Source organism: Aquarana catesbeiana, linkage group LG01, assembly GCF_042186555.1.
Source record: "Aquarana catesbeiana isolate 2022-GZ linkage group LG01, ASM4218655v1, whole genome shotgun sequence".
NCBI classification, from domain to species: domain Eukaryota; kingdom Metazoa; phylum Chordata; class Amphibia; order Anura; family Ranidae; genus Aquarana; species Aquarana catesbeiana.
Window position 1 is genome coordinate 953,532,316 of NC_133324.1, and position 17,314 is coordinate 953,549,629.

At 46.2% G+C, this 17,314-nt stretch overlaps 1 protein-coding gene across 1 annotated transcript in view; it reads left to right on the forward strand.

Annotated features, from left to right (window-relative positions):
- ARID3C (AT-rich interaction domain 3C) overlaps positions 1-17,314 on the forward strand; it is a 256,684-nt gene that overhangs the window by 211,154 nt on the left and 28,216 nt on the right. The window contains exons 4-6 of the mRNA XM_073611666.1: positions 10,710-10,893; positions 12,925-13,169; positions 15,920-16,189. Coding sequence (XP_073467767.1) covers positions 10,710-10,893; positions 12,925-13,169; positions 15,920-16,189 — 699 coding nt within the window. The remainder of the gene's footprint in view (positions 1-10,709; positions 10,894-12,924; positions 13,170-15,919; positions 16,190-17,314) is intronic.

Below are 17,314 nucleotides of genomic sequence, written 5' to 3' on the forward strand. Positions count from 1 at the left end.
CCTCTCTACTCCTCTCATGAGCTCTCAGTCCTGATGCAAGCAGTGGGCTGGCTATTGGGAGGAGTTATGCTGAAAATGCCTTGATGGGTGGAGGAGTGGGCGTTCCTAAGCATTGAGTAACGCCCACATGTGATGCTGAGCCTGATGGAAAGAACTGAAATCCAATCAATGAAAGGGAGGGGCCAGGGACAGTCAGGGCGGGGGAGGAAAGGGCTAGGAAATGAGGCGGGCTTTATCTGACTTGCTGCAGCTTCTAATGCACATTGTGAGAAGCTCACAGTGTGAAGTGAAATCAGAGGAAGACACATAGGTGTGCGCCGCCTATTATATTAGGATGTGCACCCCGAAGCTCAAACACATGTCTTTCTCTTCAGCCTCAGCTGCACGGGGCAGTGAATGAATGGGAAGTGCTCTGTGCTTAGTGGCTTCCTGTTCATTCACAAACTGAGGCATAGTAAACACAGTTTACTATGCTTCAGATATGAATGAACACAGTGAGCAGCAAGTATGTTTAGTGTGATCATTTAGAAAAGAAAGGGGCCAGTAAATTACACATTGATTAGTGCCTTCCTCTACTCTCCATTCTGAAACATCCCCCGCAGCAGCCAGGGGGGAGAGGAGAGGAGGGAAGCCAGAACCACTGCGGGGTCGGGGGGAGCCAACACGGGGGGGGGGGGGGGGCCGGGCAGTAGGGGGAATCAGCACCACGTGTAGTGATTAGGGTGTGCCCAGGCACATCTGGCACACCCTCTGCCCACGCCTGTGGTAAGACATTTCAGTCCAGGGGAGGAGCCTGTACAACTGTGCAAGACTAAGGGGGGGGGCAGAGGTCAGATTTAATATAGCGGAGATGAAGCGTAGACGGCGTCCCTATGGCAGCCCACCAGCGAGGATCTTCATGTGAAATGAGGTGAAGGGAGAGTAACTCCATCGCCATCCATCATGGGGCACGGCTTGGGGATGGGAATGGATGATTTGGTCAATACTCGCAGAGCTGGTTTGTGTTGCGCTCACTAGTAGTGCGCCCGTATCAAAGAATCTCCCGGATGATTCCTCCCGCTGAGCGTCCTCCTATTAATCACACTTACAATGGAAATCAATATATGGACGGGGAGAGAATACAATTTAATCTTCTTCACCAGATGCGATCCAGACTCTCTGCGACGCTGATATCGATGCGTACCAGGCATCGCGCCCTCCGCGTCTTCCCCCCAACTCACAGATGCAGTTTCTTTTTTGTATCAAGAATTTTTTGTGTTGTGTATAAACTCAACAACAAACCAACAACAACACACCACCAAACAACAACAACTCAACCCAACAACACCAACCAACAACACCACCAACCAACAACAAACCAACAACACACCACCAAACAACAAACCAACAACAACAAACCAACAACACCAACCAACACCAACAAAACAACCAACAACAAACCAACAACAACAAACCAACAACACACCACCAAAAAACAACAACAAACCAACAACATACCACCAAACAACAACAACCCATCAACACCAACTAAAAACAACACCAACAACCAACAACAAACCAACAAAACACCCCCAAACAACAACCTAACAACACCAACCAACAACAACCCAACACCAACAACAACAAACCAACAACTTCAGGAGCAGATGCCAAATAGGTGTCTATAAAATTGTTAGAAGTAAATATTAAATTGGGTAGGTATATAAAAAAATATAAAAGGAAAGGTAAAAAGAAAATAAGTTTATCTTGGTCTCATCAGACCACAGGACATGGCTCCAGTAATCCATGTCCTTAATCTGCTTGTCTTCAGCAAACTGTTTGTGGGCTTTCAAACAACACCACCAACCAACAACGACAACAACCCAACAACAACACCACCAACCAACAACAAACCAACAACACACCACCAAACAACAACAACAAACCAACAACACACCACCAAACAACAACAACAACCCAACAACACCAACCAACAACAACACCAACAACACAGCCAACACCAACAACACAACCAACAACAACAACCCAACAACAACAAACCAACAATACACCACCAAACAACAATCTAACAACACCACCACCAACAACAACACCACCACTGGGGGGACTGACTAATATTGATACAGATACTGACATCGCCAGTGACACTAATGCAGTGATCAGTGCTAATATAATGCACTGTCACTGTACTAATGACACTGGCTGGGAAGGGGTTAACATTTAGGGGTGATCAAGGGATTAAATGTGTGCCTAGCCAGTGTTTGTGTGTAGTGTGTGCTGATTTTACTAATAGATGTGACTGTTTTATCTCCCGGCTTTCAACAGCCACATCACTACACTGATGGAGAGCCTTGTGTTGTTTACCAACACAGAGCTCTCTTCTATCATTCGCTCGGCCAATCAGCAGGTCCCACACATAAATTATGGGCTGGGACCCTCTGATCAGCTTGTGCTGTAGCAAATGACAGCACAGTGGGCACGCGTGAGCGCACTCCCTACCAGGAGCTGCCAGATCACGTACGCAATCCGGCACAGAAGGGCCACCACCCCGCAGTATAAATACATACGTATGGTAGATTATCGAAAAGCCAATCGATCGATATGCCACACACAGAGAAGTGGATTTTGATTGACTATTAAAAAAAGACCTTACGTTATGATCTTATCCCTGTTCCCCCCCCTTGTGTAATCTAATAATCTGATCGATACAATCATATTCATGAACAAAGTATCTCAGTGCAGCCGATCAAATCAAAATAATTGATCATTTACCGCCCTGGCCAATTGACCCTGTTTGATTGAATTCAATCTAAATCAATCCGAAAGGCAGTTCTGGCCATTTGATTGTTTTCAGATTTACGTTTTAAAGGAATCACACGCCTATTGGATAAGGCTCCATTCACACTTTGCGACTTTGGACACATAAAGTGGCATGACAGGTCGCAGCCCGTGTATTTCAATGGAAATGAAATGTATTTCTGCACTACTTTGATGCGACTTTCATGCAGCAGAAGCCACCTGCATCCTAGCAACAGAAGGATGTTGGGCAGCAGAAGCCATCTGCATCCTAGCAACAGAAGGATGTTGGGCAGCAGAAGCCACCTGCATCCTAGCAACAAAAGGATGTTAGGCAACAGAAGCCACCTGCATCCTAGCAACAAAAGGATGTTAGGCAGCAAAAGCCACCTGTATCCTAGCAACAGAAGGATGTTTGGCAGCAGAAGCCACCTGCATCCTAGCAACAAAAGGATGTTAGGCAGCAAAAGCCACCTGTATCCTAGCAACAGAAGGATGTTAGGCAGCAGAAGCTACCTGCATCCTAGCAACAGAAGGATGTTTGGCAGCAGAAGCCACCTGTATCCTAGCAACAAAAGGATGTTAGGCAGCAGAAGCCACCTGTATCCTAGCAACAGAAGGATGTTAGGCAGCAGAAGCCACCTGTATCCTAGCAACAAAAGGATGTTAGGCAACAGAAGCCACCTGTATCCTAGCAACAAAAGGATGTTAGGCAACAGAAGCCACCTGTATCCTAGCAACAAAAGGATGTTAGGCAGCAGAAGCCACCTGTATCCTAGCAACAAAAGGATGTTAGGCAGCAGAAGCCACCTGTATCCTAGCAACAAAAGGATGTTAGGCAGCAGAAGCCACCTGTATCCTAGCAACAAAAGGATGTTAGGCAACAGAAGCCACCTGTATCCTAGCAACAGAAGGATGTTAGGCAGCAGAAGCCACCTGTATCCTAGCAACAAAAGGATGTTAGGCAACAGAAGCCACCTGTATCCTAGCAACAGAAGGATGTTAGGCAGCAGAAGCCACCTGTATCCTAGCAACCAAAGAATGTTAGGCAGCAGAAGCCACCTGCATCCTAGCAACAAAAGGATGTTAGGCAGCAGAAGCCACCTGCATCCTAGCAACAAAAGGATGTTAGGCAGCAGAAGCCACCTGTATCCTAGCAACAGAAGGATGTTAGGCAGCAGAAGCCACCTGTATCCTAGCAACAGAAGGATGTTAGGCAGCAGAAGCTACCTGTATCCTAGCAACAGAAGGATGTTAGGCAGCAGAAGCTACCTGTATCCTAGCAACAGAAGGATGTTAGGCAGCAGAAGCTACCTGTATCCTAGCAACAGAAGGATGTTAGGCAACAGAAGCCACCTGTATTCTAGCAACAGAAGGATGTTGGGAAGCAGAAGCTACCTGTATCCTAGCAACAGAAGGATGTTGGGAAGCAGAAGCCACCTGTATCCTAGCAACAGAAGGATGTTGGGAAGCAGAAGCCACCTGTATCCTAGCAACAGAAGGATGTTGGAAAGCAGAAGCCACCTGCATCCTTGCAACAGAAGATTTCAGGCAGCAGAAGCCACCTGCATCCTAGCAACAGAAGGATGTTAGGCAGCAGAAGCCACCTGTATCCTAGCAAAAGAGGATGTTAGGCAGCAGACGCCATATGCATCCTTGCAGCAGAAGCCACCTGCATCCTAGCAACAAAAGGATGTTGGGCAGCAGAAGCCACCTGTATCCTAGCAACAGAGGATGCTAGGTATCTTCCTTGAGAAGTCATTTTTATTTAGATTTAAATCTGCAGCCTTCATTAAAATAATTCCTGGTGATCCTACCATGAAGGTCCATGTTCAGGCACTTCCTGTTGTGGGGTGACAACGCCCTTGTCCATGTCTCCTGTGTTGTCACCCTGTCGCACACACTTTAGTAACTTCTGGGAAACACGTGAAAACCTTGTAAACATGTTCTCCCTTCACCAGAAAACACGCCGGTCCACATTTACCATATTAGGATATTTGATGGACACGGGAGCCGCCGTCGTTGGGAATCCATTTTCATACCGGCGCAGTCAGCAGCGCTGCGATCAATAGACGGGACGGTCTCACTTTCTATCATGGAAACTGACTGAACAGATTTAGCTGGGAGGGTGTAAGTGAATCTTACGATAATCATCTTTTTTTTCTGGGAAGTGTGGACAGATCAGAGTGGGGATTGATGGCGGAGCGGTAACGTCTGCCTGGCGTCTCCGGCCTGTCCTGCGGTTTGCCTTCCCCTGTCACAACGTAATTGAGTTTCCGTAATGAATTGTCAGGCGGGTACGAGGAAATGTTCTCGCTAAATAGTCAGAGCGCAGGAGCCCACATCAGCAGTTATCGGAAACGGCGTTGCTGTGCGTTCTGTGCCCGGCTGCTGGCTCAGTACAAAGCCCACCAATCAGAATGATGAGATTCCTGGCAGGTTGTTTTGAGCAGCAGAGAGCCGTGTGACTACCCCTTGCATGCTAAGTAATGCGTCAGTCTAACACTTCCAGATACACGGAGATCACAGGACTCCCCTCGACAATGCCTTCGTCTTTTTTTTTTTTGTTTCTCTACAGAAGGCGCCTTCTTTCTTCAGGCATCATCCAGGGTCACCATCTACTTGCTGGGCTAAGATGCCAGCTCAGAGCCTGGTGCCGGTGCATTTTTTTTGCTTGTGTTTACAATTGTTTAACACAGATCAGCCCCTGCTGCTGCCTTGCAACAAAGATACAATGTTGCGGGAAAAAGGTTTTTCTGAAAAAAAAGATACCGTTTGTTTTTTTCTGCATACGTGAATTTTTATTTTTGTAACCTCTCATAATATCGCTGCATGTGGAAGATCTTTGGTATGCCGCCCATGAGGGGATGACCGGGTAACGCCGGGAAATGATCTGACTCACCAGCAAAAGTAATAACATCCGGGGCGGTTTTATATGGAACAAGTCCAGCCAGCCAGTCAGTGAATCAGACGCCTTTCCCGAGTACGCTGATTAAATATACAAGACAAGTCTAAAGCAAGAGGCAGCCAGGGAAGTAGCATTTCCAGAAATGGCAGATTCCATGATTCTTTCGTCACGTTTTGTGATCTCCACCCTGTGCTTGGTCTCTTAAAGGATATCTAAAGCCAAGAACAAAAAATGTCATATATTTGATCCTTAGATGTGATGGCTGCATTAGTTTTCTTTTTTCGAGCTGCAACCTTCCATGGCTCTCCCATCCCACCGGGAGAGCGGAGCGACCAGCTGACACTTCCGCCGGCTGGCTGGACAGCCAAGCAAAGCCGGGATTGGCTGTTCGTAAAACAGTAAACCGGAAACAATGACATCCCTTCCAGGTTTACTCGGGAACCATCGGCGCCAGTTTTTATAAATCAAAAGCATCCAAAAACAGGTAGAGGAGGAGTTTGGGGGTCTTACAGACCTCAGATCTCTCTATAAAGAGTACCTGTCACTGCCTATTACTGCCATCAGGCCAGTCACTTCACTTTTGCTATATATATATATATATATATATATATATATATATATATATATATTTTTTTTTTTTTTTTTAAATCATGTATTTTTTATTTTAATTTTTATAATTTTTTACCATTTAATTCATGTATTTTTTTTAATTTTATTTTTTTACACTTTTCTTTTTTATTATTATTTTTTTTTATATCATTTTTTACCATTTAAATCATATATTTTTAATTTTATTTTTTATAATTTTTTTTACCGTTTAACTCATGTTTTTTTTTTTATTGTTTTTATAATTTTTTACCATTTAATTCATGTATTTTTTTTTTTTACACTTTTCTTTTTATTATTATTATTTTTTTTTATATAATTTTTTACCTTTTAATTCATGTATTTTTTTTTTTTTTTTTACACTTTTCTTTTTTATTATTATTATTATTATTATTATTATTTTTAGAATTTTTTACCTTTTAATTCATGTTTTTTTTTTTTTTTTTTACACTTTTCTTTTTTATTATTATTTTTTTTTTTTTTTTTTTTTTTTTTTTTTTTAGAATTTTGTACCATTTAATTCATGTTTTTTTTTTTTACACTTTTCTTTTTTTTTATTATTTTTTTTAGAATTTTTTACCATTTAAATCATGTATTTTTTTATTTTATTTTTTATAATTTTTTACCACTTAATTCATGTATTTTTTTTTCTTTATCATTTTTTACCATTTAATTCATGTATTTTTTTTTTTTTTTTTTTTTTTTTACACTTTTCTTTTTTATTACTTTTTTTTTTTTTTACATACTTTTTTAGGATCCCCGCTGGGGGGCTTTGGTGAAATATCAGGGGTCTAAACAGACTCATCAGTCCCTTTCTCTGCAGCTTCAGTTGCACAGAATGAATGAACAGGAATAGCTTTGTACAGAGGCTTCCTGTTCATTCATAAACGGAAGCATAGTAAACACAGTCAGCTATTAATGAATAAAAAAAAAAAAGTCAGTGATTGGGACTTAAAACAAGGATAGGCCGGTGAATGACACACTCATTGGCTCCTTCCCCGCTCTCCATCCTGACAGATCCCCCGCAGCAGCTGGTGGAAGGGGGAAACCCAGCAACGCTGCAGGGGGGGTTTGGGCCAGGGAGGGACACAAAAGTCCTGGGGCAGAAGGACAGGCATAGGGAGGCAGCGGGAGTGGCATTTAGAGGAGCTGATGCCCTCCTGCAGCCGCTAAATGTCTGTGGGAGGGAGAGGAGGAGAAGCGGGCGTTCAGCGGTCGTTCAGCGGCCACATAGAGGGATCGGTTTCTCTACATGCTTCCCTCCAATACAGGAGAGCTGTACGGGCCTCTTGGAGCAGGGGAGCAGTATGGGCCCCCTGGAGCAAGGGGCTGGGTCTCAATGGCTACCCCTGCGACCCCTGTGGGTACGCCCCTGGATTGCATATAACTTTTTTTTTTTTCTCCCCTTCTATTGGTTGAACTGGATGGACTTTTTTCAACCAGACTAACTATGTAACAATGTATATCACCCCGTCTCCTGAGCACACACATTACACAGGTGTGGTCCATAATTCGTGAATCGCTGATTTCCCGATCGGAATGCACTGAGGGGCGGGAGGTTAAAAAAAAAATTATAGCTTCAAACCAGGCAAAGGGTTAAAGCGGATGACTGCGCACCTTCTCGGCGGCGCCCTCCTAAGCCATGATCGCCTATAAGCACTCTGGCGGTCCCTCTGCTCGCCGCGCCGAAAGGTCGGCGGAAAGGTCAAGAAAAGATGTTAATGTTGCGGCGATGGCGTGCTCCGTCTTGTCCTCCTTTATCTCCTCGGAGACGGATGGAGTCAGCAGCGGTGTAAATCCCGCTCTCTATTGAACACCTTCCTCATAAATTCCGGCGGCACAATAAAGCCGCAGAGGCGAAGCGCAGGTTAATTATTCCAGGTCAGACACTTTGTTATAAAGCCACAAAGACGCTGCATATTGGCCGGAGATTATCTCAGCTAATTGACACATAAAAGCCTGGAAGGGGGGGAAGGGAAGGGGGACTTTTCATGGATTCAGCGCATCCTCATCCATAAACACCCGACGCAGCAGAAAAACGCATTCCGACCGTGCGTTCTGATTATTTACCGGGAGCGAGGACAGAGCTGCCTGGAAATCAGCCGCACCGCCCCCCCCCGCCATATTTCTTTATTTCCACCATCGAATCGGGCGTGTGTGCGTTTTCCATGCGTTTTTCACTTGTTTCATGTTCAGTGGGCTGCCCTATGCATGAGAAACACTCAGAAGAACTCCCTGAGCCTTCTGGGAAATCGCACGGAAATTAATTTGCACTTTTTTATGAGTTTTTGATGCGTTCCAGTGCGTTTTTTTCTCTAGGCTTAGTTTTTTTTACATGCATTTTTGTTGCATTCCAGTGTGCTTTTGGTGAGTTTTTGATGCATTGCAGTGCGCTTTTTTATGAGTTTTTGATGCGTTCCAGTGCGCTTTTTTGTGCATTTTTTTATGAGTTTTTGATGCGTTCCAGTGCATTTTTTATGAGTTTTTGATGCGTTCCAGTGCATTTTTTATGAGTTTTTGATGCGTTCCAGTGCATTTTTTATGAGTTTTTGATGCGTTCCAGTGCATTTTTTTAATGAGTTTTTGATCCATTCCAGTGCGTTTTTAATGAGTTTTTGATGCATTCTATTGCGCTTTTTTGTGCATTTTTTAATGAATTTTTGATCCACTCCAGTGCGTTTTTTAATGAGTTTTTGATGCATTCCAGTGCATTTTTTAATGAGTTTTTGATCCATTCCAGTGCGTTTTTAATGAGTATTTGATGCATTCCATTGCACTTTTTTGCACTTTTTTATAAGTTTTTGATGCGTTCCAGTGCGTTTTTTCTCTACTTTAGGACTAGTTCACACCTACGTTTTTTTTTAGTCATTTCCAGTTTTGCAGAAACGCACTACAGTACATTTAATCCCCGGTTCACACTGTCACATCGCATGTGACTCGCACAGGAATCGCACCGCATTTCTGTGCAAATTATATGCGATTCTGTGCGGTCCGATTTGAGCCATACATGTTGGATGGCTCAAATGGCACCCGCATCCACAAGAAAAGGGTGCAGGCAGCCATTTTTTAAACCGGATCTCATGGGTGTTCATTCCCATGCGATCCGTTTCGGGCAAACTGCACTGCGTTTTGCGAGATGCTTTTAGGGGTGTCCATCAACACCCACAGCAGATCGCATGAACACAGTGTGATTGCTATGCAGTGCAGGAAACGCACAGGAATCACTGCATTCCCACATCGCATCAGTGTGAACCGGGAGGGGGGTTTACATGGTTTCCTATGGGTCACATTCACATCTGTGCGGTGCGTTTTTTGGAAAGGGTCAGTCTTGGTTCACATATATGCGATGCAAACGACGCAGCGAATCCTGAGCGCTTCCTGCACCACAATAAAATCGTACGGCGTTCATGTGATCTGCTGCGGATGTTAAATTAACAACACGCTCGAAACAGCTCCCAAAACGCAGTGCGATTGCCTGAACCAGATTGCATGGCTGTAAACACCCATGCGATGTGATTCCAGTTCAACAAAAAAAAAAAAAAAAAAAAGGTCCTGCACCATTTTTGGTGATGATTCGGTGCGATTTTAGCCATACCAAATCGCACTGCAATGAATTGCATGTGATTTGAACAAGAATGCGGTGCGATTTCTGTCCAAATCACATGCGGTTTCCCGCACTGAACCCAGGCACAGGGACTTTTTTTCCTGCAGCAGGTTTCATTTTTTGGTTCCATAGACTTTGAAGGAAACGCTTCAAAAAAGGCAGGCAGTACTTGTGCTTTTGATGCGTTTCTACTGGTTTCTCCCGCAACAGACAACTCCTGCACAAAACACATCAAAAACGCAATAAAAATGCATCAAAAATGCGTGTGAAAAAAATACAAAGAGCACCCGTAAATCGCATTAATCGCAACCTGCATAGGTGTGAGCCATGCCTTTAAAGATGAGGTTTGATGTGATTATATTTTGCCTTCCTTATCTCCCCCCCCCCCCCTCCCCAATTCCTCCCCTATTTTAAATGAAATGTTTCCACTTTGATTGCATACCTTATTTTAGCCCACTATGATGTCATAATTGAGTTTCTCTGCTTTCCTATGCAGTGCCAGCAGATCATGGCTGGTGGGAGGGGCCAGCAGTGTGCTGTACATAGTGTCCTCTCACTGTAGGAAGCTCACAGTGTGCGGTGAAATCAGAGGAAGCCATTTCAGTCCAGGAGAGGAGCCGGTACAACTGTGCAAAGTCTACCGGCAACCTTGTGCTGGAGGGAGCCTCAGATTGAACGTTAGAGATGCAGTTGGGAGCGCCGCCATCCAATGTGAAGCTCTTGTTGGCGGCTTATCAATGTATTTGAGATGATTGAACTTCAGGCCATCTCACCTATCCTGGTCTTCTGTTTCAGGAACGCCGGTGAATCGGATCCCCATCATGGCCAAGCAAGTCCTGGACCTGTACACGCTCTACAGGCTGGTGACGGAGAAGGGCGGCTTGGTGGAGGTCATCAATAAGAAGATATGGAGAGAGATCACCAAAGGGCTTAGCCTTCCCACCTCCATCACCAGCGCCGCTTTCACCCTGCGAACACAGTGAGTCATCATCACCCACCATTATTCAGGGCTGGTAGTCAGCGGGGACACAAGAGGGCAGAGGTGTCGTCACCAGCTGTGAAAGGGGTCTTTACTGTAAGAGCTGCGGAATAGCCTACAGCAAGGACCACTTCCAGCATTTATGGTAGATTATGGATCACCAAATCTTAATAGTTACTTACACTTATAAATATACAAAGGAAAATTTTATGAAAGAAAGAAACTTAAGTTAATATTACTGACCTCCTTGTGAAAATGCAGGTTGCCTGGCTGCTATGGTGACCCTCTTAAAGGGCCCATACTATTAACATTCGCAACAATGTTTCCCGTGATATTATATCTCAGATTACCTTGTATTTTTGTGCCTCCATTTTGGATGCGACATCAGCAGCCTCTGCAGGGGAGGGGGCAGGAGCAGGGGGATGGGACAGGAATAGGGCAGATTGCAGGAACAAGGACAGGACCAGGGGAGGGTGCAGGAGCAGGGGGATGGGACAGGAATAGGGCAGACTGCAGGAACAGGGGACAAGGACAGGACCAGGGGAGGGGGCAGGGGGATAGGACAGGAGCAGAGGAGGGGGAAGGAGTGGGGAGTGGGACAGGAGCAGGGAAGGGGGAAGGAGCAGGGGGCGAGGACAGGAGCAGGGGGGTGGGACAGGAGCAGGGGGACGGGACAGGAGCAGGGGAGCGGGACAGGAGCAGAGGAGTGGGCAGGAGCAGAGGGATGGGAGCAGGGAAGGGGGAAGGTGCAGGGGGCGAGGACAGGAGCAGAGGGACGGGACAGGAGCAGAGGGATGAGACGGGAGCAGAGGGATGGGACAGGAGCAGAGGGCGAGGACGATATGGGGAAGGAGCAGGGGGATGGGACAGTAGCAGAGGAGGGGGAAGGAGCAGGGGGACAGGAGCAGAGGAGGGGACAGAAGTAGGGAAAGGAGCAGAGCAGGGGAGGGGGCAGGGGGATGGGGCAGGAGCAGGGGACTGGGAAGGAGCAGGGGGACAGGAGCAGAGGAGGGAACAGGAGCAGAGGGATGGGACAGGAGCAGAGGGATGGGACAGGAACAGGGGAAGGAGCAGGGGGATGGGATAGTAGCAGAGGAGGGGGAAGGAGCAGGGGGACAGGAGCAGAGGAGAGGACAGAAGTAGGGAAAGGAGCAGAGCAGGGGAGGGGGCAGGGGGATGGGGCAGGGGACTGGGAAGGAGCAGGGGGACAGGAGCAGAGGAGGGAACAGGAGCAGGGGGATGGGACAGGAGCAGAGGAGGTGGAAGGAGCAGGAGCAGGGGGATTAGACAGGGGAGGGGGGAGGAGCAGGGGGGCGAGGACAGGAACAGGGGATGGAGCAGGAGCCATTGGGACAGGACAAAAGCAGAGGAGGGGGAAGAAGCATGGAGCGAAGACAGGAGCAGGGTGAGGGGGCAGGGGGATGGGACAGGAGCGAGGGGGGAGGGACTCTCAAGTTCTTTCACACCAAACTGGACCATCCATGTTTTTATGGAGCTGGCTTTGTACACAGGAGTACGGTCATGGTGGAACAGAAAAAGGGTCTTCACCAAACTGTTACCACAAAGATGGAAGACCACAATTGTCTGCAATGTCTTTCTATGATGTACCTTTCACTGGCAACACCTGAACTCCATCATTTTGAGTATGGATCCCCATACATTTGTCCATATAGTAGGTCTCATTGTCATACTGTATGTCCACATATTTTTGGCTATATCGTGTACATAGCGACCATAAAGGGATGTACAAAGGGGATCCAAAAAAGTGGAGGATTGGGGTTGATTTTCTAAGATGACAGTGCAAAATCTGGGGCAAAGTGGTAGCCAATTAGCTTCTAACTTCAGCTTTGACAAGAAAAAAAAAACTGGAAGCTGATTGGTTTCTATGCAGAGCTGCACCAGACTTTGCACTCTCCAGTTTTAGTAAATCAAGCCCAAAGTGTAAATCCTGCCACGTATGGTCACAGCTTCCTTTTTCTCATTGCAGCTTAGAATAAAGATGATATAATTCTTCCTTTTCTCTTCCATTAGATACATGAAGTATCTGTACCCCTATGAATGTGAGAAGAGGGGGCTCAGCTCCCCCGGAGAGCTTCAAGCCGCCATCGACAGCAACCGGCGAGAGGGCCGCCGGCAGAGCTTCGGATCTGGCCTCTTCAGCTACTCGCCTGTTGGGACCCCCAATGTCCTCACCTCCCCGAAGATCAACATGTCCGCCCTATCTGTCTCAACGCACAATGGAGGGCAGATTGCTCAAATGCCAGTCATAAAGAAAGGTAAGACCAACCTTGGGGGGGGGGGGGGGATACGATTTATAAAAATCAGCCAGCTGCTTTTCTATTACACCACAATTCACTGTTTTATGGAAAGGTATGAAATATATGATTATTATTAAGATAAAGGAAAAGAGTAATTTAGGTGGTCAGCAAGTTTTTGTAGATAATGAAATTGAATTAACCCCACCCACAGTCCCTATTATGTGTGCCCAGCTTCAGGGTGGGCACGCTCAAGTCATGTCCTCTTTAAAGGTTGGTCCTCCCCAGACCCCACCTCTAAATATGGGGAAAATATCCAGCACATTCACTAGATGAGTTGATCCCACTCAGATATCGCCTATAAATATGGAGGGAACTGTCTGGCACATCCACTTCATGGGTTGGCCCCCATCCAGGCCTCACCTCTAAATATCAGGGAAATTGTCAGGAATGTCCACTTCATTGGTTGGTCACACTCAGTCCTTGCCTCTAAATATGGAGGAAATTGTCTGGGATGTCCACTTCATGGGTTGGCCCCACCCAGACCTCGCCTCTAAATATAGAGGTAACAGTCTGGGATGACCACTTCATGGGTTGACCCCATCCAGACCTAGAGGTTACATATGAGAGGGAACTGCCTGGGATGTCCACTTCATGAGTTATCCCCATCCAGGCCTCACCTCTAAATATAGAGGGAACTGTATGGGATGTCCACTTCATAGGTTGTCCCCATCCAGACCTCACCTCTAAATATGAGGGGAAACGTCAGGGACGTCCAATTCATGGGTTGGCACCACCCAGACCTTGCCTCTAAATATGGAGGGAACTGTCTGGTATTGCTACTTCATAGGTTGGCCCCTTCCAGACCTTGAGTCTAAATATGGGAGGAACTGGCTGGGATGTCCACTCAGGCTCCATTCACACTAACGCGTTTTTTGATGCATTTTGCATTTTTCAGAAATGCATGGGAATTTTTTAACATGGGTTCCTATGGAACATGTTCACATCAATGCATTTTTGTACCTCTGCGTTTTTGGAAAGGGTCAGGGACTTTTTTTCATGCAAAATGCAGTGTTTTGCATGTAATAGAATTCAATGGACCAGCATAAAAAACGCAAGTACAGCGTTTTTGCAGCGTTTTTACAGCGTTGTTGCGGCGTTTTTGGCGTTTTTTTTTTTTTTTTTTTAGACTGTATACAGTCTAAAAAAAACTGTAAAAAAAACCCCACAAAACGCCGCAAAAACGCTGCTCAAAAACAATGCAAGCATCACAAAAAACACTGCAGAAACGCTCAAAAGCAACATGCATAGGTGTGAATCGAGCCTTAATGAGTTAGCCCCATCCAAACCTCGCCTCTAAATATAAGGGGAACCATCTGTGACACCATCTTCATGGGTTGGTCCCATCCAGACCTTGCCTCTAAATATAAGGGAATCCGTCTGAGACACCCACTTCATGGGTTAAGACCTCAGCCTCTAAATATGAGAGGAGACCTCAGGGATGTCCACTTCATGGGTTGGCCCCACCCACACCTCACCTATAAATATGGAGGGAACCGTCTTGGATGGCCACTTCATGGGTTGGCCCCATCTAGACCTCACCTCTAAATATGGAGGGAACTGTCTGGGATGGCCACCTCATGGGTTGACCCCATCCAGACCTAGAGGCTAAATATGAGAGGAACTGCCTGGGATGTCCACTTCATGAGTTAGCCCCATCCAGGCCTTGCCTCTAAATATAAGGGAATCCATCGAGGACGTCCACTTTATAGGTTGGCCTCATCTTTGCCTCTAAATATAGAGGGAACTGGCTGATATGGCAGCTTCATAGGTTATCCCCATCCAGACCTCACCTCCAAATATAAATGGGAAACGTCAGGGACATTCATTTCATGGGTTGGCCCCACCCAGACCTTGCCTCTAAATATGGAGGGAACCGTCTGGGATGGCCACTTCATGGGTTGACCCCATCCATATCTCAAGTCTAAATATGAGGGGAACTGTCTGGGATGGCCATTTCATGGTTTGGCCCGAACCAGACCTTGCCTCTAAATATGAGAGGAACCCCATCCAGACCTCACCTCTATGAGGGGAGCCGTCCGGGATGTCCACTTCATGGGTTGATCCTACCCAGACCTAAATATGGAGGGAACTGTCTGGGATGGCCACTTCATGGGTTTGCCCCATCCAGACCTCGCCTCTAAATATGAGAGGAACCGTCTGAGACATCCACTTTATGGTGGCCCCATCCAGACCTGCCTCCAAAAATGAGGGGAACCATCTGGGACATCCACTTTATGAGTTGGCCCCATCCGAACCTTTCCTCGAAATATGAGGGGAACCGTCTGAAATGTCCACTTCATGAGTTTAGCCCCACCCAGACCTCGTGTCTAAATATGAGGGGAACCACCTGGGATGTCCACTTTATGAGTTAGCCCCATCCAGACTTCACCTCTAAAAATTAGGGGAACTGTCTAGACATCCACTTCATGGGTTGGCCCCATTCTGACCTTGCCTCTAAATATGCGAGGATCATCCACTCACCGCCCTGATTTAAAAAATTAACGTCTTTTTGAGTTACAGTACATGTGTTGTAACTTACTGTAAGTAAGTTTAATGCGGTGATCCCAGGAAATGGCACTGGACACTGAGATGTAATGATGGATGAAAAGAAAAGTGAAAAACACCTTGAACAAATATATCTGATGACAGGTCCAATCTACGATTCTCATTCTCCACATCTAACGCATATACTTGTTTCTTTATTCTAGAAGACATCATTCACCAGACGGGAACCCATCACCGTGTCGGGATCCCCGTCACCCTCGCCGGCCATCATGCAGCCGCCGCCCAAGCCGTACAAGCTATGCAAGCTGCCGCCTTGGAACAGCTGCGGGAAAAGCTGGAATCCGGAGAACCGCCGGAAAAAAAGATGGCTATGATGGCAGAGGAGCAGCAGAGAATAATGCAGCACGCCCTGCAACACAACCTCCTGGCCATGGCGGCCCAACTGCCCATGAATGTAAAAATCAACAGCCGAGGTACATAGACCGACTCCGACCCACGCCACACAAAAACACATTGCCTTGCAGACGTGCAGGTGCCATTCGCGCCCACCAAAATACATGGTACCGCTGTACCGTGCGTTTTGGTGTGGAGCAATTTTAAAAATCACGTTGGCACCTTTTTTGTGTATTTAATGCACATAGGGTATGGAATCAAAGGTTTGCCCTATAGACCAGCGCTGCATGATTTAGCCGACCGATTTGCACGCCATTTTGCGTGTCGCATAGGGCCAGCCCATTCACTTGAACCTGGGAATCTTAGGCAGAATTGCGGCGATTCTGCCCGCGATTACTAATGGCGAAATGTAAATGGAGCCTTAAACACAACGCATGGAAACGCACAAAAAAGTGGTGAATAAGCCTTCACTCTATACAAAAGTAAATAAACAAAAAACAGTTTTTGCTGGATCAGGGCTTTAAGGCCCCACTCACACTTGGCGATTTTGTAATTGTGGGCAGAATCACTGCGATCCTGCCTGCGATTCCAAATCGCATGTCCATCACTGCAAAATGGGCCACATGTATCTGGGTGCCATTCATTCTAAATGGCACCCTAAACGCGGCCCAATTTCACCTCGATTTGTCGTGTGACAGAATCACGCTGCAATCGCAGCAAAACGCATCCTTAGGCTGGGTTCACATATATGCAGGGACAGTTTCTGCGCAGAGTCCGGTGCGGTTTCCATTCAGCGGCTCAGGTGCGAATCTGACACTTAAATCGCACATGAACTGCGACAGACACATGTGGCACATTTTGCAGTGCTGGTCACGCGATTTGGAATCGCAGGCAGGATTGCCGTAATTCGCATACAGTGCCTTGAAAAAGTATTCATACCCCTTGAAATTTTCCACATTTTGTCATGTTACAACCAAAAAAGTAAATATATTTTATTGGGATTGTATGTGATAGACCGACACAAAGTGGCACATAATTGTGAAGTGGAAGGAAGATGATAAATGTTTTTCAACATTTTTTATTATTTCAAATAAATATGTGAAAAGTGTGGGGTGTATTTGTATTCAGCCCCCTTTACTCTGATACCCCTAACTAACATCTAGTGGAACCAATTGCCTTCAGAAGTCAGTAAATTAGTAAATAGA